The 24,622-nt window shown below is 40.9% G+C and overlaps 1 protein-coding gene across 1 annotated transcript in view; it reads left to right on the plus strand.

Annotated features, from left to right (window-relative positions):
- LOC127650893 (CUB and sushi domain-containing protein 3-like) overlaps positions 1 to 24,622 on the plus strand; it is a 686,283-nt gene that overhangs the window by 463,609 nt on the left and 198,052 nt on the right. The window contains exon 21 of the mRNA XM_052136534.1: positions 2,691 to 2,879. Coding sequence (XP_051992494.1) covers positions 2,691 to 2,879 — 189 coding nt within the window. The remainder of the gene's footprint in view (positions 1 to 2,690; positions 2,880 to 24,622) is intronic.

Raw genomic sequence — 24,622 nt, forward strand, 5'->3', positions numbered from 1 at the left:
ACGTTCCTCCAGGACCATGGTGCTACATAAAAACAACAAAGGACCAACATAGGACCACATGAGACTACACAACGAAATAAAATACCTATATAAACTACCTATATATACCTATATAAAGTGCACGTGCAAACATGTGCAAAAAGTACAGGACAGTACAACAAATTACTGACAATGAACAGGACAATAGACAGTGCAGCGCCGACCAGTACTCAGTAGTGCAAAAAGATGACAGTTTCTAAAATGTAAACATAACATACTATGAGATAATGTTCTATGCACATAGCAGTTATTGAGGTAGCAGACAGTTATAAAGTGACAGTTATTAAAGTGCAACTCAGGACACGTGTGTGTCAAACCAGTCTCTGAGTATTGAGAAGTCTGATGGCTTGGGGGAAGAAGCTGTTACACAGTCTGGCCGTGAGGGCCCGAATGCGTCGGTACCTCTTGCCAGACGGGAGGAGGGTAAAGAGTTTGTGTGAGGGGTGTGTGGGGTCGTCCACAATGCTGGTTGCTTTGCGGATACAGTGTTTTTTGTAAATGTCTTTGATGGAGGGAAGAGAGACCCCAATGATCTTCTCAGCTGTCCTCACTATCCTCTGCAGGGCTTTGCGGTCCGAAACGGTGCAAGTCCCAAACCAGGCAGTGATGCAGCTGCTCAGGATGCTCTCAATAGTCCCTCTATATGATCTGTTAAAGATCTGTGTGAAGATGGGGGCCAGCTGGTCTGCACAGGTTTTCAAGCAGGATGGTGACACATCCTCAGGAGCCTTCCTGATATTCTTCCTTTGGAAGAGGTGGCTCACATCCTCTTCACAGATCTTGAGTGCAGATGAGGGGTCAGAGAGTGGGGTTGACAGCGTGTCAGAGGGGGAAGGTGGTTGTTGAGTGGGGGAGAGGTGTGACTGTGGGCTTTTCAAACCTACAATAAAAGCAATTCAGCTCATCTGCCAGTTGTTGAGTACCAGCAATGTTGGGGGATGGTCTCCTGTAGTTAGTGAGTGTCTACCAGGGTTTTTGGTTGTTGTATGTACGGAAGGTTTTAGTCGGCACACAAATGTCCTCACAAAAACTGATATAAGATGTCAATGAAAGAATTTCCATTTTTGGGTGAACTATCCCTTTGAAAGCATGAATAAAATCTAAATTAGAAAAAAAAAAATTAACAAGTGAAGATATTGTGAATATCTTTGGATAATTACAAGGTTAACAGTAATTAAGATCAGGTGACTCCCAAGTAAATTTACATAAGTGGTTCTCAACTGGTTTTGCTTCAGGAGCTAGATTTGACAGAAGACATCAATTGATGACCCAACAATAGACGAAAATGTAAACAAAAAGAATCCAAAAATGGAATTTATTAATGTTACCATTAACTACATAGGTCCAGCAAAATATATCTAATATATATATATATCTCCATCATTACATGTAGGATGAATAGGAACATTTCAGAAGATTACATCAAATCCTATACAAGCAAATGGGGCACTTGAAGATGTGGCTTCATTTTCGGGTCACGACCCGCCAGTTGAAAAACCACTGATATGTATCAGAGAGGTTCAGCTGACAAGAGCTTGGAAACACCTGACATAGATAAATAAAAACACAAAATGTTTGGTAATAAACACTGCATATGTAGCAAGGCGAGTGCCGCTAGGGGAGGAAACGCCACCAGAGTCTAACTAACCAACTACGCCACCTGGGGACTTTCACCCCAAGAACTGTTTATTTCTATTTCAACAAACACCCCAGTTATACAAAGGCTACACAGGTTCATTAACTGAAGCAAGACAGAGACATGTTACAAAAGTAGTATTAATTTATTGATGAATAAATTATAACTGGGAGAACCTGTAAAGAGGATGATTGAAAATTTGGATGTTTAAATCAAATTGCAATAGAAATTGTAGAAAAGGTTTTATTACAATATATATTTAACAATCAGGTTAATTCTTTTAAAATTAATACACTCCCAGTTATGGCTTAAATGACAATGAAAAGGAGGGGAAAGTGGGCAGGGGCCAGCTGTGGAGAGACTGTCTACTAAGGGGGTGTTCCAAGGATGCACAAACTTACCCACCACAGGTGCCCACTGCAGTCGCCAGTCACTGCAAATCGTTGCACCACAAATCGTGTCACCGTGCAGTTATCACTACAATCTGTGATGGGAACCACACTAATGTGCCTAGTCTCTCCGCAAGCTGGTTACTAGCTACACTGAAAAGCAAAATAATTAACAAAACCAAAGAAACAATAAACCAGTTGATAACCTAAAATACAAGCAAACCAAACAGCAAGGAACTAACAAAGATATACTAAAACTATTAAAATCCAAAGACAACTAAACTAAGGCAAAACAGCAGCTGACAACCTTCACTCAAACGTACTTAGTTGGCTAAGGGAGAGTTCATTCCCTTCCAAGCCCAGGCAGATAACAATCAGGAAGGCAGCAGACTAAAATTCACAAAGATAGTCCCATGTGGCAACCAAAAGGCAGAGACAAAGCCATGAGGCAGCCATGATGACACAGGTGCTTTATATAAGCTCAGCTAACGAGGGGTTTGGTCTGGGTGGAGCTTATTGTATCTAGTTGACATGTGTTCAAGAGCCAACAGGGTGCAAAGCTTACTGCCCATACCACTACACATACAATGAATGATGTAAAATCTCTCAAATTCTGTTTCTCTCAGAGTATAACCTGGAGCCATGTGAGGATCCTGGAGTGCCACAGTTTGGGCGTCGTAATGGCTACAGCTTTGGTATCGGAGACACCCTGACCTTCTCTTGTAATATGGGCTACCGCCTGGAGGGAGCACCAGAAATCATTTGCCTGGGAGGGGGTCGGCGCATGTGGAGCGCACCTCTGCCAAGGTGTGTTGGTACGTTGACAGCTGTTCATTTATTTACCCATTTATTTTCTTTATTCATAACCAAATAGTATACCACATGGACATATTGCTGATTCCAAAGAAAGATTATTCTAATGTCTTCATACTGACTGTCAGTCCTCTGGAGTTGCTCTTTCATAGCTCAGGAAATATAATGGAGGTCTCAGATATGTTTCATTAAGGGATAATCTTTGTCTTAGATGTTTCTTGTTAAAGATAAATAAATAAAATAAAATAAAGGAGAAATAAAAACATGCACATATTAGACGATTTATAACTTACAGTTGGAGACAGCTATAACATTACATTTAATTGTATAGCTCAGATTGTTTAGTCTGGTAAGAATTAGATGAAAAATTATTGAGTTCATATTGAAATCTCTGAATTTTGTTTGATGACTTTGATGTATTGGCAAATTTGGCTAAGTTCATTTTGAGACACTGTTGAGATCTCTTAAACACTGGAGTAGGTACATGAATTTCCTGTGGTCTTTTTTTCTGGAAAAAAAATTAGAGAAGGGATAGACTTAAGCAAAGGGCTCCACTTAATCTCCTTAATGTCTTAGTCAATGTCTAAAACAATTGAGATATTTAAGAGATCTCCTTTTTTTATTTAACCTTATTTTTATCTGATTGTTTTGCAAGTGATTGATCGGGGAAGTCAGACATGGGTGGTTTAATCCAATATGACCATGGTCACTTTCTTTGCATATCTGAGTCAAGCTAAATTACGATAGAGGAATTCATCCCTGCTGTCTCCCTGGAAACACACAAAGAGTCACTATGTGTCATGCAGAGTGGCCTCATTTTGGTACACAGTTTACATAGTCCCGGATCTAATAAACCTTCCTTCACAGTTGCTTTCAGGATTCAGCTTTGCTGGCTTCTGCTGAGAGGCTTTGGAGTGATTTAGTGCCAGTATTGTCAAGTTTCAGTGTTTCTTGATCATATCTCTCAGTGTATCTCACTCACTAGCATCAGAAAGTCAGTCTTTAGCAATAAAGCATTCATCAGACAAAGACAGAGTGGCCAGAAACGACATCTATTGGAAGATAGCCATGCATAACACAAGACAGAGGCATAAACAAAATACCAATTAAAATAATGGAGAACTTTCCAGGGTTTGCTTGTGTGCTACACTTCTCTTCGGGCAGGAGAGGTCACCGGCCATGTTTCACATTAATTGAAAAACAGAATAACTGCATTTATCATGGCTGTTTGTGTTATTTTTTTATTTTTTTCTTCCATCTGTCAGGTTATGGTCTCCAGACTATATTTTTGTTTAGGTGTTGCAATGTTCAGTGCCAGAAAACTAATTATATCAGTAGATCTAATGTAAGGTCGCATCCAAACAATGTTGACTTCTTTCAAAGTTGTCAGTTTGGTAAAAGGATAGATCACCCACAAATACAAATTCTGTAATCATATAATTGCCCCAATGTAACCCCTACCATAAAACAAAGGATATGTTAGGTGGAATTGTCGGGACTGACAGCCTCAGTCACTCAGTTGCTTTCATTGCATTTTTTTTTTTCATACAATTAAAGTGAATGGTGAATGAGGCTGAACAATCATGTTTAAAGAATAGTTCACCCAAAAATGACAATTCTCTCATCATTTACTCACCTTTATGCTGTCTCAAACTCACAAGACTCTCATTCTTCTGTGAAACACAAAGGAGTATATTTTGGTGAAGATATGAGATGTTTAAATCCATACAATGCAAGTCAATGGGGACCGACACTTTCAAGCTCCAAAAAGGGACATAAAGGTAGCATAAAGATAATCCATACAACTCGAGTGGTTTAATCAGTCTTCTGAATCTATATGATTGGTTTGGGGTGAGAATAGACCAAAATGTAACTCCTTGTTCACTATTGACCGTTTCAAGAATGTATACAAAAACAAAGTAATTAGAAGGATCCAAACGTATTTCTGCATTTTCAACAAAGTCTCTTTTCAAGGTAAGTCAGTCCACTCAGCTGTCATCTTTGGAATGCTCTTGGGCAGTTTGGGCAGCTTTATATCTATGTAAAAAAGCGTCATGAAAGTGAAGCTCCTATCTACTTGAATGGAGAAAGACAGATATCTCCAAAATGGTTTGTCAAGATTACAATCAAAGAACATATTTAAAATAAGCAGTAAAATCTGACAACACTACAGTATTGTAGTCAAGACCACCTAAACCAAGACCAAGTCAAGACCAAGACCAGAGTGTATCGAGACCGAGACAAGACCAAGCCTTTGAGGGGTGGAGACCAAGTCAAGACCAAGAACAGAGTGTATCGAGACCGAGACAAGACCAAGACTTTGAGGGGTGGAGACCAAGTCAAGACCAAGACCAAGGTAGGGCGAGTCAAGACCAAGACCACACACCCACAGAAAACAACCTCTTTTATTGCTGTGTGTGTGTGTGTGTGTGTGTGTGTGTGTGTGTGTGTGTGTGTGTGTGTGAGCGTGTATTTATCACTTTGTGGGTAGCAAATGTCCCCATAAGGATAGTAAAACCCGAAATTTTTGACCTTGTGGGGACATTTTGTCGGTCCCCATGAGGAAAACAGCTTATAAATCATACTAAATTATGTTTTTTGAAAATGTAAAAATGCAGAATGTTTTCTGTGAGGGTTAGGTTTAGGGGATAGAATATAAAGTTTGTACAGTATAAAAACTATTATGTCTATGGAAAGTCCCCATAAAACATGGAAACACAACGTGTGTGTGTGTGTGTGTGTGTGTGTGTGTGTGTGTGTGTGTGTGTGTGTGTGTGTGTGTGTGTGTGTGTGTGTGTGTGTGAGAGATAAATGTCTTGATAAAATAATCAAAAGTCATTGCAGAGGTGAATTTTATGTGTGTGAATTTTCCTTTGTTTTCTATGAGCAAACAAATACAATAAACACTAAGGAGCTGAAATCAACTTAACCATCTTTATTCAACACTCCTTTTCCAAGTTTTACCATCCACCAAAAACAATCCTTTTTTTGTTCAAGCATCTCATCAGGTTTTCTTGATGACTCTTCCCCTAGAAACCATCATTAAGTACAGAATTTATCAAACTATTATTCAATACATAAGTCTTCACTTTTCTCAGTTTTTTTCTTTAACAATATAGTACGTTTTTTGTTGTTTGTGAACCAACAACTAGCCTTTTGTAAATGTGTGTAATTTACTAACCACATAGTTAATTCTAGAAAATTGAACAAAGAATGCCAAACACAAAGCAGCCTATTTAAAATGTAAATATTTCATATTTTTCTATTGTCACATCTCTAGCTCTGTCTCCCAAGTGAGTGAGCATTACCGCAGGGTGTAGTGTTTATGTCGGAGCTGATATTAGCTAACGTTGATATAACATATCTTTATAAACATTAGCTACATATGACTGTCACCAGAGATGTCTCCTAGAAACCCAATTCATAAACAGTCTGCAATGCTAGCATTTAGAGAGTATAATTGACCATGCTTTGAACAACTGCTACTCTCCTAACATTTGTTAAACACGCTTTAATATCATGTAATGTAGGAACTCTGATAAATTTATCTATATTATTTAATAAAAGTGAATGTTTTCACTTATTTTGTACATCTTCCTGGGTGCCGACAAGATTTTGTGACGTAACACACCTGCATCTCGGCAAAATCAGAGTTTATGACTTCAAGTTGTTTTCTATTGCACTTTTCCCAGTACGAAGTTGGAAATTCTGACTTTCCTAATTGAATGGAATGCAGCAAGAGGCAGATTGCTAACATTAGCTTGTTAGCTATGCTAGCATCACTTACACTTAGCTTACCTTTCTTTACGCTTCCTTTCTAAGTGACGATAAAAGTTTGATGTGATCCCAGCCATCTCAGTAAGCATTACATTGCAGAATTTGCATACCGTTGTGTGTTATCTTTTGGACAGTTTTTTGAAGATGAACTCTTTGCGGTTTATATCAGTGATTCATAAAAAACTATTTTATGATTAGAAAATCCCATGGCACACCACTATCCCGCATAACCATCGTCGATAGTTTTCCTTTTCAAGAACTTGTCCATGTTTTCTGTCTGTCTTAGTAGCTTGAACTCGTAATGTTTGAAATTCGGCTATGTATATGATGCCAAGAGCGCTAATTGGATAATGAAAAACCAACAAATTTGTGTCTTTTCCAATTTGTAGATTTGTTCTTGCAAATTAATTCTTGCAAATGCACAGCAAAATAAATTTGTTATTTTTTATTTATTTACTGTATTTTCCATAAATAAATTCGTACCCGACTATAAATCATACTGGGTCAAAATCGCATTGTTGATAGAAAGAAAAAAATACACATAGGACCCAAGAGCAGCCAGCAACGGAGCATGGTTCAGATGTCAAACGTGCTCCGTGAAGATTACAGTACCTAATCTACACATTGAATCGCTGTGTTTTTGGACTTGTTTAAAACAGGAGAATTTGCTTTTAGTAATTGTATGTAACAGTTTTTCATATTCTTTTTATGTTTCATGAGAGAAACGTGACAAGTAAGCCACATCTGTTCAAAACATCTGTAACTCTATGCTGTGCACAAATAAACCGCTTTTAGTCTTTGAGTAAATCAATATACCTGTTGTATTCTATTAATTCATTCGGTTCACTGGCTGAATGTTTTTACTACAAGTGTGATGATGATGAAGTATAATTTGTGGGCATGTGAGGACTTGCGTTTGACAGCAGACCAAGAGTTTGTTAGAACAACAATGTTTACATTTATAATGTAGAAGGCGACTTACTGTGTAGAGCGAATTACAGTGCACTTATTACAGGGACAATCCCCCTGGAGCAACCTGGAGTTGAGTGCCTTGCTCAAGGACACAATGGTGGTGACTGTGGGGATTGAACCAGCAACCTTCTGATTAACAGTTATGTGCTTTGTCCACTACGCCACCACCACTCCTATGTTTGCAAATCTTCTACCAACTTTATGCCTTCACTAAAATACCAGGAAAAAATGGTAATTATTTATTTTGAGGAATTTGATAATTTTCCATGGCACACCTGACAATCACATCACACTTGTGGGCACAGTGGTTTGGAATCATTTGTTTAGGTAGCCAAATTGTATTACAGAAGATTAGGCTGACATCTCTCAGACAGCTACGGTTTCTTCTCCTGTATCCTGCATTCACGTTCTTGGATTGCATGTGAGGGGGGGCAGCGAGGGGTGACAGCCGTTGATAGAAACAAAAATTTAGAAATTAGAAATGAGTCAAGTTATTGCTTGCATTTAAAGCAGGAAGTTTTACATCCAATCACAGTAATGATGTTCACAAATAAATCAGACAATTCATAGGCAATTTAGTGATACCCCCACAGTTGTGGTCTTAACCGGTCTTGAAATAAAATCCCGAGTCCTCTTTGTCTGAAACCGAGACAAGACCAAGTAAAATGCAGTCGATTCCGAGATGAGACAGAGACCTTAAAGTAGTCTCGAGACCAAGAACGATCTCGAGTACTGCAACACTGTGTGGCAGAGTGAGCAGGTGATAGACACAATGGGTGTGGCGTCAGGCCTCAGAGAGGCATTTATTTAAAATGTCCAAAACAAAGGGGAATTTGGAGCCTTTGTGGTGGAAAGGCTATGTTAAGGAAGATTAGTGAAGACAGGGGAAGTTCCAGGTGATTGTTGGCGGGGTCATGGCGGCCACGAGGCACTCCACGCCTTGGTTTTAGGCGTGTGGGGTGGCATTTGGCACTTGAGGGGAATAATGCCCCGACATCCTGGCCCATAAGCAGCAACGTGTGCTCCAATCCCTGATGTTGTATCTAACTCGTGCTGGGATGCGGGTCTGGTGACACATATAACTTGCACTGGAACCTTCCCGTTCTGTTCCTGGACCTGCAAAGACGTCCGCAGGTAGAAACCGCTCAAAGAAACCGAGGAGAGGCACGCTCAGTGTTTATGTGAAGCAGTGATGAGGCTCTTCATTGGGCTCAGGTGAGCCCCATCACGCACCACCAAATGGGGAAAATTATTTTTCTATTATTTTTTAATAATTCTAATAAATATAATTTATACATTTATAATTTATAATAATTATAAATATCATTTGTTTATTATGCTAAAAAAAAAATTACCATCTTGTGTTGCTAATGCATGTTCTCAGGTTGATTGACCATCGATTTCTGTATCTAAAAGGTGATTAGCTATTTTATCTGTAAGTTGGTACTTCCTTTCAACGTCCTTTGACCATTGGCTGCCTTTGGGCGTTCCGATTTCTCCCATTAATTTTAATAGAAGTGGCCCATCTGCTAAATAGTCTGTTTTGAAAAGCAGGAAATGTTTATGGAACAATGATGTCACTTGACGTCACTAATGAGTCCCTGAAAAGGTCTACAACTACTTTTTTACTTCCTGCGTCAAGCGCAAGGAAGCGTAATTGCACTTCAAAAAATTATCATGCCAAAATCATCACTGCTGATGTCAAGATTAATATTAAAAGAGGAGAATGAGACGGCATAAGGTTGAGTAATTGAGAAGTGAATTATCGTTTTTGGGTGAACGTTTCCCTTAAATAACCCTTTTGACAATTTCCCCATGTGATAACTAACCCCGTTCTCCCCTACAGCATTGTGTCATAGTGTGTGCAAAGTGAGAAATTGGAGGTATTTTAAGATTATGATTAAAAACCACAACTTCCACTTGAGGGGATGCAGACAAAGGTAGTGTATTAATCAAAATGACTGGACAGTAACACAAGCCTCAACTTACTCTACCATCCATTACAACTATTGATTTTACTTTTCAAAAGAAAAAGAATGAATGTCCTTTTTTTCAAAATGAGGACAAATGGGCCTTATGACCAACAAACAGGGTCAAAATGTATAACAGAAAAAGCATGTTTGTTAGAGAAATAACATAGACATAAAAACAAAATGTGAACTCCTTTTGACCCCAACAGTATCATACTCTAAGATGTGCAAGTGTAGCGGAATGGCCGGTCGAGGATAGATAGGACGGCAGCACCAGCCGAGGGGGATTCTGCTGATGCCGCCATGAAAATGACAATAAATTGAGCGGACCACGCCACCCTGTATTTAGGGAAATAATAACACAAATCGAAAAGGGCACACAGGTTCGTTGTTTCAAGACAAGAGGGCGAGAGATGTGAATACCAAGGTATAAAATATTTTATTTATCTTAACAGATTAATCATGATGGGCACCTTCAGCTTCCATCCAGACAGACAACTTCTGGTGAGCAGATTAGATAATCTATAAAAGATCAAACAATTAAACATGAAACCCACACGAGTTTCACTCACCTTCGTATTTAAGGCGTTCACGTACCAAAAGTGTTGAAGCTACAGTCATAATTACAGCCGCACACACACGGCTGTATGGAACGGCTGACTGAAGGATGGCAGCAATTGGCCAGCGGAGCTCGATACGAGCCTCGCGCAAACAAATACTAAATCACATACAACGAAACTAACATTAACACAAGGTACCAGAGCCAGGCAGTTAGCCTAACGTTGAACATAAAAACAATCAATGACGACAACAACACATACCCATTGAGCGGAAACGCCCAATACCGGAAAAGGGGGAGGCCATTAGATCAAGACGCGCATCTAGGCGTCACATAGCCACCCTAATGTACCCCACGAATGCACGCTGATAGGCTATAAACAAAACCACCGAATTCTGAGAGGCGGGATATAATAAAACAGACAAATGCGCTGTTCTTATGCACGCCGCATAATACAAATCGCATTAAAGTTAATATTATGCATAACCGGGAAAATCACGGTTACACACAAATTACAACATTAGGAGGGGGGAAACTGCTACAAGACATTAGTCTGTCTCACTACACAAGCAAAGAATCAATTGTGACCTTAAAGATTCTCTTCATCATATATTACTTGCTGAAGTTTGTATTTTTTCTGTGTTAAAATATTTTCTCCAATCTCATCTTTATATGCAAAGACAACTATAAGCAAGCCATTATTATGGTCATTTACCCAAGACAGTATGAACTGTGGCTCTGTGGTGCTCTGTTTGTTTGAGTATCCCAACCAGCCTGACACATCAAAGTTGGCTCAACCATTGCGTGAGTTTGGGGTAGGTCTATCTTTTTTCAAAGATGGAGGGAGTGTTCAGGAAACCTGTTTGAACCTGTTTTTTTGTTAGTTTTTTTGGTGGCACAAGTGGCACAGAAATTACACACATCAGCTTTAAACTTTTAAACTTCCTCTTTGTCCAAAAAAGTAATCTCACAGAACTTTTCAAGGAGAAACATTTCAAGCCAGTGTGGAACAATTGAGGGCAAGCCAACTATTTTCCTCCTTGCCTTCTTTAATCTTTTTTTTCAAGATTAATCTCTGGAATGGTAAACTCTCCTTCAGCATCCAATCTTTCTCTTATAGAGATATTAATCATCAGATGTTGACATTTATGAGTTATGCCAAGCCTGTTCAATGGGATGCAATAAGAAATACAGTATCTGATCACACATTATGCTTTTGCGTTCATTCAGAAACCACAAGGTATCTTCCCTGACACATACTCACTGTTAACTTGAAGTGAATTGTTTAACTTGAGTGTTAACAAGTATTACGTGAGGCAAGGTGCCACTATTTCTGAAACAGTATGGCTGAGAAAGACAGACTGTGTTATATATCAGCATGAAATCTTCATATATGCAGACATACTGTAAAGATGATTAAAAACAAGTGTGCTGTGTCACACTGGTCAAGATGCTCAGACAAACGGAGCAATGTTTTGATAGTGCCACAGTGTTTACATTTTCAGGGTAATAACTTTACATACGGTTAATTTACTGTTGTCTTTGCTTATTAAGCCAGCATAGAAAGAAGTGTTCCTTTACAAAAGGCTTCACTTTGATGCTGCGCTGCTAAGCGCTACGGGGAACAGCTTTCGCTGTGAGCCGAGCTGAAATAATGTGTGGAACACATCAATGAACATTGACCGGAATTTATAGCCTCGGTTGATGTAATCATTAGATGCACCTGAGGCCAGGCTATAAATGGATACGTCACCAGGTGTCGTCAGAAACTCTTTTTTCAGAGCGATACTGTTTCTGTGTGTTTCACACACCCTGTCAAAACTTTCTTTCCTTTGTTAGGAGATAGAATCAGTTAGGCAGTGTGCAGTGAATGTTGTTCTATTTTTCTCTTCTGTTTAGAAAATATTATATATATATTTAAAAAAAAAAAGAGAGAGAATGACTGAAAGCAAACGGTGCGTGTTCCTCTCTTCTCGCTCTATAGCTGAAGACGGCACACATCAGTTTTTGCTGTTTGTTTGGGGGTAAGAGCACGCTGCTCTCGCGTTGCAGCAGGGCGGGTGCGAGCACTGCGATTTGCTTTAACAGGCAGAGTGTGTCGTGCTCACCTCGCTTGCTTCCGGGAGTCAGCACTCACGAAAACATCGTTCGTGGGGCTCGTGCATGGATTTGGCTGAGGAGCAAGAGACGGGTTGATCCCTTTCTCTCACTCTCTCCCCAAACCCAGCTGGTCCTTCACATGATCTCGAAGCGCATTCCGACGCTTCTTCGGATCATGAGGTGGATCGCAGTTCTCTTCCCGCCTCCGAGCTTTCCGTCCGCAATAAAAAAATATACGGAGGAATTGCTCGATGTTGTTACTCGTGCAGTTGCCAGATTGGACTGGCCACGCGAAAAAGAGACCCCCAAACGCTCCAAATTAGGGGATAGATTTTATCTTCCAGTCTAAGAAAGGGAACGCCTCATGGGTCCCTTGCCTTTCTTTGATAACCTCCATGACGAGCTTTTTCTCTCATGGAGAACCCCTAAATAAAAAAAAAAAAAAAAAAAATACATATATATTCTTCCCGTGTTCACATACCCTCGACGTCATTATATTCGACTATCGTGGGTGCTGAGGCACGGGGGTATTCAGTGATGCCGCCGGTCGAAGGGACGCTTGAGGGCTATCTCTCGCCGGGCTCGGCATCGTCACTTAAGAAGCCCTCTCTCCCCTCAAAGCCTTGTAGGACAACCTCCACTTTAGTGGGAAGGGCTTATCAAGCAGCAGGTCAGGCTGGTGCTGCTCTGCACACTATGCTGTTTTTCAGGTGTACCAGGCTGACCTCCTGGACGACCTGAGTGTGGGTTCTGCGCTTGACAAGCAAGCCTCAGACCCACCTCGGTCCTGACTGAAGGGAGGCTCAAAAGCAAAGCGTGGCGAGTCGTGCTCCTCCTCCCAGGGATTGGGGACAGTCTCGCTGCCCTCGCCAGCCCCCGAAGCAAGACCTCAGGACTATAATTTCTAGTAAGAGAAAACCCTAATGGTCTTGCGCCTAGATTAGGGGGTAGCTCCCCTCGGGACGGGGCGCGTGCTTCACTTCACCACTCCCGGTACCCCCTCGCAGCCCCTCCATTCCCGCCACCTCTTGGTGTTTCGGGTTGCAGAGGCTTCCGTCAAAATCGGGTGTCTTCGCTGTTCCTGCATTTTATTCAGGACTCGAAACACCCGACAACCCCTCAACAGGAAGTGTTAAAATATAATACCCATCTCAGAGATCCTGGCAGCGTGGAAACTTCTGCCGGATATATTCTTTTCTCTGGGTCTTATAAGGGCGTCAGGATTTAATTCTCTCGCCGCTTTTCCGTGTTTCAACAGCGTGTTCTCACTACCGTAAATCGGATTTATTTTTTGTAAAAACAAAAAATAAAAACTCAATCTCCTGGTTAAAGGGGCCATGGTATGTGTTCCCCTTCCAGAGAGAGAGTTAGGTTATTACACTAAATACTTCCCGTTTCCCATGGAGGGTGAGGGGTGGCGTCTGGCTTAGATCTTAAAGCTTGAACTACCCGTGGGTGTTCAAGTCCAAGATGATGCCTGTCAAGACGGTCGTGTCTCAAGCCCTACAACTCGTTTGGCTGGTCACCATCGATCTTATGACGCACTTCTATACTTCATTTAGAAGTTCTGCCACAACATGGAAAGTTCCTGAAGTTCACTTCCGGGGGCGAAGTCTTCCAGGGTCAGGTTCTTTCACTCAGCCTAGCCCTTTTTACCCGCACATTCACAATGCATGATGTAGCGCTGGCTCCTTGCGACTCCGGGGCATCTGCATTCTGAATTACGTAGACGACTGGCTGATCCTAGCGCAGTTCCAGGAACTGGCAGTTCAGCACAGGGACATCATCTTAGCTCATCTGTTTCTCTGGGGTTGAGGCTCAATGCCAAGAAAAGTGTCCTCTCTCCCACTCAGAACACTGTCTATCGGGGCATCGTATGGAGTTCAATCTCAATGCGGGCACAACTGTCTCCCGCTAGGATTGAGTCCATTCAGATCACCCTGAGCAAAGTCAGGCTAGGTCAAGGTTGCACTGTTATCAGTACCAACGATTTCCAGGTCTCAGGGCGAACGCGTCCACGGTGATCCCTCTGGACCTTCTGCTCATGAGACCGTTTTTGTTGTGGCAAAAGCCAGGGGATTTCTTCCAAGGGCCAAAACCCCTGGGCTAAATATGGTTACGCGCTTCAGGCTTCGTTCCCTTCCTATGTGGTTCAGACCCCGGTTTTCTGCCTTGGGTCCCACTCTAGGTGCGTCTTGTTGTCGCAGACTGCTAACGACAGACGCCTCCCTGATGGGCGGGGTAGCGGCCTTAAGTGGTCGTCCAGCTTAAGGGGATAGGAGGGTCATCAGCTCGGTTGTCACAGTCTCTGTCTCGGGTTGATGGCTGTATTTCTGGCCCTGAAATACCTCCTCCTGAGGCTGCCATGTCTTGGTGCGGGTGGACAATACAGCGGTAGCCTCTTACATAAATCTTCAAGGAGACCCACGTTCTTGTCAGCTGTATTTCTGACACGTCGGATTCTCCTTAGGGCCCAGGGTAAGCTCCTGTCACTCAGGTCAGTTATATCCCTGGATGCCCGTATACGGGAGCAGATTTACGGTCCAGACAGGAAATACCAACGGGGGAGTTAAGAACTCCACCCTAAGGTAGTAGTTGCCCAGAGTTCGTCAGCAAGGGTTTTTGCCTCTTACTGATAGCACCACGCTGGCCAAACAGGGCTTGGTTCTTGGAGCTAATCTCTTCCCTCGACGGCTCGCCTTGGGCGATTCCGAACAGGAAGGATCTTCTATCTCAGGCACAGGGCAATATTTCATCCCTGCCCCAAATTGTGGAATCTTTCATGTTTGGCCCCTAAGGGTACCAACTGAGGGACACAGGGCTCTCTCCTGAGATTATCGAGACCTTTTTAAATGCCGGGCTTTTTCCACTTGGAACAAGTTTGGGTGAGATCTTAGGGCAGAAGAGGACCTCTTCGCCTCAATGAATAGCGCAATGTCTCCTCTACTTCTCCCTGAAATCACCCAGCCCCCTTGGGTCTGGACGTTAAGACACATACATGACCCAGAATGCGTCTGTATGGGTTTCTCTCCCCGGTTTCTCTGCTCCCGGGAGTCTTGGCAATGTTCACCAGCAAGGGTCTTGCCTCCTAATAATGGCGCTGCGCTGGCCGAACAGGATATGTTTCTCGGAGTTAATTTCTCTCCTCGACGGCTCGCCTTGGGCGATTCCGAACAGGGAGGACCTTCTCATCCTTGAGGTCATCGAGAGCATTTCAAGTGCTAGGGCTCCCTCCACTTGGAACTGATCTGGGTAGATTTTACAGGGCAGAAGAGGACCTCTTCGCCTCTGTTGATAGCGCAATGTCTCCTCTACTTCTCCCCGAGTCGCCCAGTCCCCCTCGGGAGGGGCTGAACGTAGAAACGCAAATGCGCCTGCATGCATTTCCTTCTGCTAAAGTTCTTATTACAGAACCAGCTAACTGCCAGTTTGCTTCAGTTCTGGAAGTGTCAGCGGGCACTTGCCTCGCCACTGCCAGGCTGTATTTGGCCACTGCGGTTTGCCACAGCTTGGTGGGCGGGGTGCCCTCAAAGAGGCATCCTCACTATTGCCCGGGCCTACGAGGCGCGCGGTCAAGCTTCGCCAGTAGGTTTCAGGGCGCACTCTACCAGAGGGCACTCCTCCTCTAAAACCTTGGCTAGAGGTCTCCCTCTGCAGCAAGTTTATGATGCGGCAGGTTGTCCTCTCCACACACATTCATTAGATTTTTATAGTTTGGATGTTTTGCCACTCCGGGCTCTTATGCCCTTGAGTCGACATCTCAAGCTCATGTCTGGACAAGTTTGTGATGCGGCAGGCTGGTCCTGTCCGCTCACATTCATCAGTCTTTATGACAAGTTTGTGTTGCGATAGGGTTCTCTTCACACACATTCATCGAACTTTGTGGGCTAGATGCTTTGCTACTCCGGGCTCTTATGCCCTTGAGTCGACATCTCAGCCCATGCCTAAACAAGTTTGTGATGCGGCAGGTTGTCCCCTCCGCACACATTCGTTGGACTTTTTTAGTTTGGATGTTTTTCCACTCCGGGCTCTTATGCCCTTGAGTTGACATCTCAGCTCATACCTGAACAAGATTGTGATGCGGCAGGCTGATCCTCTCCGCTCACATTCATCAGTTTTCATGACAAGTTTGTGTTGCGATAGGGTTCTCTTCGCACACATTCATCGAACTTTATGGGTTAGATGCTTTGCTACTCCGGGCTCTTATGCCCTTGAGTCGACATCTCAGCTCATGCCTGAGCAAGTTTGTGATGCGGCAGGCTGGTCCTCTCTGCTCACATTCATCAGTTTTATGACAAGTTTGTGTTGCGATAGGGTTCTCTTCGCACACATTCATCGAACTTTATGGGTTAGATGCTTTGCTACTCCGGGCTCTTATGCCCTCGATTCGACATCTCAGCTCATGCCTGAGCAAGTTTGTGATGCGGCAGGCTGGTCCTCGCCGCTCACATTCATCAGTTTTATGGCAAGTTTGTGTTGCGATAGGGTTCTCTTCGCACACATTCATCGAACTTTATGGGCTAGATGCTTTGCTACTCCGGACTCTTATGTCCTTGAGTCGACATCTCAGCCCATGCCTAAACAAGTTTGTCATGCGGCAGGTTGTCCTCGCCGCACACATTCATTGGACTTTTTTAGTTTGGATGTTCTGCACTCCGGGCTCTCATGCCCTTGAGTCGACATCTCAGCTCATGCCTGAACAAGTTTGTGATGCGGCAGGCTGGTCCTCTCCACACACATTCATCAAAATTGAATGGTTTAGATGTTTATGCTAACTTGAGTCGACATCTCAAGCTCATGTCTGAGACCTCTCGCGTTTTTGTGAGTACACTGCACAACCGTAGGGGTCCGGACAGCCCCAAGTGCGGCGGCGTGGGTATTGCGTTCCCCGTAGCGCTTAGCAGCACAACATCAAAGTGAAGCCTTTTGTAAAGGGAACGTCTCGGGTTACATGTGTAACCCTTGTTCCCTGAAAAAGGCGGAAGGAGATGTTGTGCTGCTTTGCCGCACTGGGACGTCCCAGGACTGCTCTTCAAAAAGAAGTATCTGACGACACCTGGTGACGTATCCATTTATAGCCTGGCCTCAGGTGCATCTAATGATTACATCAACCGAGGCTGTAAATTCTGGTCAATGTTCATTGACGTGTTCCACACATTATTTCAGCTCAGCTCACAGCGAAAGCTGTTCCCCGTAGCGCTTAGCAGCGCAACATCTCGTTCCGCCTTTTTCAGGGAACAAGGGTTACACATGTAACCCGAGACGTTACCATGAATTAACAATGATCAATACTTTTACAACATTTATCAATCTAGAGGCGTCTTCACACAGAGTTAAACATGCTCTGAGCCTGCTCAAAATTCAAAAAAAGATGCAAAAGCCAGACTAAATGATGCCTTCTCTGACCCACCTCAGCCACTTGAATCAAAGGCAGTTCTGATTCTGCTTTGGTTCTGTGTGGATTAAATGCAGCATCAGATATGCCTTAAAATTTGTTGTTAGTTTGATATTTACAAGTATAACACCAATAACAATTATTTGATTTGAGTTTACATACATGGCACATTTCATACACAATGGCAATTCAAAGTGCTTTAAATATACATTTTAAAGCAAATACAAGATTCATAAAAAATAAAAACAAATTAAGAAGATGAAATAAGAATAAAAAGAAATACACACATTGAGAAAAATTTATATAAAAATAATAAAATTGCATAAAAATCAGGAGAACGGGTATTAAGAGCACAACTTCAGCTAATTGATAAAATCAGAGTACATGAAATAATCCAAATCATTATTGAAATACTTTTGCTTTCATTTTAATTTCAAAGGCAGATCTCAGTGTACGCATGATCAACCAATGCCTACACTGTGTATATAAAACATGAAAATAAAAGAAAAATGTATATCTAATCTGAACTAAAAGAATCTGCTTACTATCATCTCCTAAACTCTGGGCCACCCCTGTCTTAGTGGAGACACCAAGAGAGAGATGAGGCGACAGACTATTGGCGACAATTAGGCGACAGACTATTGTTTGCGCCATCCTTCTGTGCATGTCTCCAATGTCACAAAGACATCCTCACATTCTAATAAAGATACCACTACATCCAGGTGTGATATCTAGCCACTGCTAAGTTCTTAATGAAGACTCCAAGTGAGGACTAGAACATAAGCGTGGACTGTCAGAACAACTCCAGCCCACTCTCAGTACAGAGTGCAGGGTGTCTTAGGCCTATTTTATTCAGGTACTAACAGCAGCACCTCATTCAATCTCTCCACCAGACAGTGCCTAACAAAATAATAAAATCTAACTACCTTATTTTTGTTGGTTGATCAAGTTTACACTGATAAAATTGCCCACATTCTTCCACCATAAGCTGTAGGTGGCGACAGCTGGGTCCTCAATATGATATTGAAGAATAAAAACTCAGAGTCAGGTTTTGCAATAATCATCTGAGAGAATTGTTCTCTATAGGTTCAATAGGCATCACAAGTCGATGAGATACAAAATAATTAAAATGAAAGAAAGAGAAAAGTAAAATAATTCTGTGAAATCAATGAGTGCAGCACAATACTCACAATACCTGCACAGCTAAACAGAAGTGTTTTCAGTCTGGATTTAAATATGGCTTCTGTTGGGGCACATCTAACCTCTTCTGGAAGCTCGTTCCAGCTGCGGGTGGTATAATAGCTATACACTGTCTCACCTTGTTTTGAGTGAGCCCTCTTTATGTCTAACTGACTTGATCCTAATTATCTGGGGGTAGGGGACAGCTTTCAGGGGCCCAGCTAATGAGGGGTGCACAAGAGACATAGATCAACACCCCAGATATCGCTACGACATCTGGTGATTGTCCGCTGGAGATCATGCGTGTGCATTGCCTGCAACAAATACCGGTGCTCCAACATACATGCATGCACATCACCCCCCACACCCTCAGCCGGAATGAGGGGGGCCCATTAGATATCATTTTTCAGGGACCCTGTCGGGAGTTTGGGCGGGCATATTTAAAATATATCCTTTTGGGTTCTGCAGAAGAAAGAAAGTCATATGGGTTTGGAACAAAATTAGGATTAGTAAATAATGACTGAATGAGTTTTCATTCTTGGGTGAACTACTTCTGCAGTGGTTAATGCTCAGTAATGGGTAAATGGCAAAATCAAGTATACATTGCAGTTTGTGCTCAACTGTAATATGCCCTGTAAGGGGTTGAATAGATTGCCATGTGGTATATTTATTGTTGCCATGATCACCAATGTGATATTTCATTTTTATTTTATTCTCATTAAAAAAACTTGTAAAACACGCCTCACAGAACAGAATCTAAATGTGCTGTTTACGCTCTTTAAAATAGTGCTCCAGAATGTGTCAGATTGCTGATTTTCAGGCTGGTACATATTCATTACGTCCGAAGCCTCAGATTGATAAATTAGTGTTCTGAGGGGAGTTGCGGGTGAATCACATGACTAAAAGTGTACGATGACAGTGCTTTATGGATGTTGGACCACCTTATCATTTATTCATGTGAAACCATCAGTCATATCATTTGCAATTCATAATGTATTCTAAACTTTAATTGCAGCTGTAAAAACTGTTCAATATGTTGATCCCCATTGATCTAGCTGGCAAAACTTTCACTAATGTCTCTTTTTCACCATTTGTTTAATTTATTTCATACTGTAGAGGGTTTTTCATTAGCATAGAAATTAAAACTGTATTTTTGAAGGCTTTTTGTTGCGAGCCATATCTTACAGGGCACGTCTTGTACATTTTCAATGCATTCTGCGGCAATGCTTCTTTTGCAAATTCCAGGTAGAGACATTAACCAAATCCTCGTGATTAAAGCACTGCTTGAGATTTTCATTTGAAAATGGATTCGAACATTGAACATCTTACTTATATATCTTGATGCAAAGGTATGCACCAAATATGCCCTAACGGTTATATTAAAGAGACAGTTCACCCAAAATTAAAATTCTGTGACCATTTACTCACACCCATGTTGTTCCAATCCTGAATGACTCTGTGGAACACATAAAGAGATGTTAGGCAGAATGACGGCCTCAGTCACCATTTACTTTAATTGAATGGAATAAGTTTTGTACTGAATATAAGCACAGCTATGATTAAATATGTCCGAATCATTGCCAGCATTCAGTGTAAGAGCACTGTTGCTCATATGATAATGCTGATTTTCACATTTTAATTCATCAGCTTTTGACAGAGCTTTTTATGTCACTTTTGATGTTTGAATATAGAGGTCTGCCACATATCTTGCTCTCTTGCTAAAGTAGAGGGCGGAGAACAGAAACCTCTGTGGGTAGACATACTGCAATTACATCATATAGTCCTCTACATCATTGAACTCTGTGCTTTGTTTGATCAAAAATAGAGGTCTTGTTAAGAGAACATAAAATTGTCCATATGCTTTTGAGGGCAAGAGCTGCAGGAGGAATTTCAAAGCAACCAGATGGATCATCCAGCAGAAAACAATCAATGAAGTGAACAGACAAAAACAGGTTTGGGAATCAAAATCATTGTTTTGGAGGAGATATGTAGTTTTGTACTGAGCATTTTACAGTTTTGTGAAGGCAATTCGATTTGTATTGTTTTTCTGATACTTCACTCAATGATATCCAGGTTTTTGTTTTTACTTTCTTCCTCTTTTTACTTTTCAATATAGCAGATTCAGTCTCTTACTCTCCTATTCATGGCACAGAGAGAGAAGTACACAGCTCTCCCTAATCTGTATAATTGGGTTTCAATGCAGTTAGAGTGAAATTTAAGCCTATCAAGTTTATGGAAAATGTCAATATTGCTCCCTTTAATATTATGTCTTGTTACAACGGGTTTGGGTATCTGTGACTTTAGTTTTGTGTCAGACTCCCTGAGGGCTTTAGAATGGCAAAATCCCATCTCATGCTGGTATTAAGCAGTTTGCTTTTAATTTAGGAGTTAAAGGATAACAGATGGATTTCACTGATCATTTACGAATTAAAAGAATGTATCTGCTGACTTAATCCATCTATAAGGAAATTACAAATGGCTAGTCCATCCATCCATCCATCCTACTCGTAACAGTACCTTGTACCTACAATGCATGATGCATAAGTAAATACTGAGTAAAGGTTAAATCCCTAAACCAATCAACCTTCTGCTATGGGCTAATCTGATCAACCAGTCACACATTTGCAAATGTATGTAATAAATACATCTGTGAAAATCCTATTTGTTTTGTGTGTGGGTGGTTCTGAGATTGTGTAATTATATAAGATCCCATGCTCTACACACACACATACACCCTGAGGCATTCCTTTCTTAACTGGTGTGTGAACAGGTGCAAAGTGTTTTGAATTTAAATTGCACTTCAAAATTCAGTTTACCTGATTATATGTCTGGGTGGCTCGAGTTTGTGGCCTTCAACTACTGCATTGCAGATTCATCAGTTTTGGTTTCCCTTCTGTTTTGTTTCCTTTGGTTCAGAAGGTCATATTCCATCATAAAGCAATTTCAGCAATGTTTCACCAACATTGCCACTGCATTTCAAATTGATTTGTTTTTCCTAAACACCCCAATTTCAAATGTGCTTGTTTCATGTGTTTACAAGAGGCCTGGTATATATCGGAGACTCCCAATGTAACATCTAGTCATCATACAAGGCTTTCCACCAGTTTTGACTGTTTACTCCAAGGATTAAGCTAAATTGTTTTTATAAAAAAGCAGGAAAAAGTGTAACATGGCTTTGTTGAGCTTTGTACCAATGGATCGTTTTCTGTGAAATTAATTTCTTCCACTTGCTATTTGAGTTTTTTGGCAACTACACAGCCAAATTACAATGGTATTAACTACTGTGTGCCCCATGATGCTTCATTGATGATAAATGTATTGTTGAGTAGGAATACAGTCTTTAACTTGAGGTGGTGCGCTCACCTCTGTCTTATGAAAGAAATGGTTGCAAAATTGCCTCTCAGAAGGCACTGAGCTGTATCAATGAGTTCATTATGTTTTGTGTTAGATGACATACTGGATGGAAATGCTGGGTATGATATACAATGGCTTCCGCTTTGTCTTTCATCATATCAGCCTTACTGTATATTGCAAGTCTCCCGCTGAGGATATTGGTGTAAGACGTTGTATGTATCGTTACCGGGTTACATACAAAAGGCATGTTATGTTTGAGAGGTTTTCAGCTGATACAGAAATACATTGTGGGTTTATTAAGCTTATTGATTTCAAGCATCATATTGACCAGTGACTCCAGGTGTAAGAATAATGCAAATGCAAGTGTTTAGTATACCTAGTGTTTTAGTATGCCATCTGTCTGTCTAACTGTCTGTTTGTCTAAATCTAAATAGTTTATTTTTTATTTTTGGGTGAACTATCCAGTTGTCCTTCTTTCAGGTGCTTTTTTTTACATTCCTCTACAAATTAGCACCCTTTAAAGGTAAATGGACATGATACAATGCAATTAATGGCCACTTTACTAAAGTGTAAATTATATTTTCAACTGATATAACTGATAAAACTGATGTAACTTTAACTGATATAACTGATAAGACTGATATTTTCAAACTGGTCTCATGAAATTTCTTTAACGTTTTTGCAAAACTGAAATTAACTGCTTCGTTACACATTTGACTGCAGTGTTCAAGTGAAATGTCCAGTGGGGGGCGCCAAAACCGAGCAAATGAGGTTGTAATCAGATGAGGGTTTTTAAGGTGAATTATATATGGTGGTTTTAATAAGTGAAACATACCTCCCAAATCTAAAACTTCACCCTAAACCTAACCAATAGTGCCCGGAAAGATAAATGACAGTTTAACAAAACAGACATCCTTGGCCTTAACCAACACCATCAAGCTAAATGTCCAACACTATCAGGTGAGCTAAGTAAGCTAATATCATAGGAATAAGTGTGTATATATAGGTGGGTCTGTAATACAAGTGTTAACATGTTTAATTTTTCATATCATGCATTAAAGTAAAAGTGTGAGTAATAGAGGGGAATAATAGGTTTTTATAAAATCAGCAATTGTACTCGTGATTTGTGTGACAAAGTTTGCTAAATTTTATATAGAGTAACGTTCATTCTATGAGAGCAGGTTGGATATTTTAGTGTTGCATCATTAAGGTTTGAAAGTCTTGTTTTCATTCCATTGTTTTCCATTGCCAGTAATTTTTAAGATATGCTCTATAATCAACCCCACTTTCTCAAGTGAATATTGTATGTCCTAGTACCAAGTTAGACAATTATTGTGGGACTATATAAGCTCTTTTGCCCTTATTTTCTTTCATTTTTGCACATTTCAATATTTAAGTTTATGCTGACCATTTCCCATACAGCCACGAATGCTTGGCATTCGTTCTCATCTGAGTGAGCCTTCTGGGCAATCTTTGTCTGTTTCCAAGCAAACCAAACATGTCTACTAGAATCAGGCGCGACAACACAGACTGACAGTAAATGTGAGCCAAACAGCAGCATCTGATAGTGGCAGACATTCATGTCTGGTGACTGTTGCCTGAACTCTTCTTTCCACCGATTAAACAGTGCATTAATGCAAGAAGAATCTGATTGAAAGAGCTTCAGTTGATTACTTGAGAACACACAATCCTTTCTGTGTATCCCAAAATGATTTTGTCACAAAAAGGAAAGTCTGTCTTTCTGCCAGAAGCAGATCTTATCAGATCAGCCTTTCATTTCACCAAGTGCCTGGTCGAAAGAAATCAGACACAAAAAGAGTCAACAGGCAAGAGTCCTTTTCTGCTGGATTGTCAACAAGTAATTTAATGTTTACAGCAACTACTTGGCATGCCTGCATTGAAACACTGTGCATGAAATAGTTGGGGGGTTATTGCATATTTTCTGTGTTGTCTATAAGAGGAAATGTTTTAGCGTTAAGCTCCAAAATGCCCTTTAATTATTGTTTTATTTTGTTAAAGGGACAGTTCACCCAAAAATGAAAATTATCTTATCATTTACTTACCTTTCCTTTTACTTACTTACAATCCCAGATGTGTGACTTTCTTCTGCTGAACTCAAATTAAGATTTTTAGAAGTATATCTCAGCTCTGTAGGTCCTCACAATGCAAGTGAATGGTGATAATGGTCAAAAATCAAATAAAACAAATATAAAATTAATCCATATGACTCCAGTGGTTAAATCCGTCTTCAGAAGTAATGTAATAGGTTTGGGTGAGAAACAATATTTCAGTCATTTTTTACACTAAATCTCCACTTTCCTTTTGACTTTTACGTCTTAAAATCCCATGTGGTGCCTATTTAGTTTCAATTTTACATCTGAAAGTGAATGTTACTGTGGAGATTTAGTGTAAAAAGGACTGAAATATTGTTTCTCACCC

Source organism: Xyrauchen texanus, chromosome 10 (genome assembly GCF_025860055.1).
Source record: "Xyrauchen texanus isolate HMW12.3.18 chromosome 10, RBS_HiC_50CHRs, whole genome shotgun sequence".
Taxonomy (NCBI): Eukaryota; Metazoa; Chordata; class Actinopteri; order Cypriniformes; family Catostomidae; genus Xyrauchen; species Xyrauchen texanus.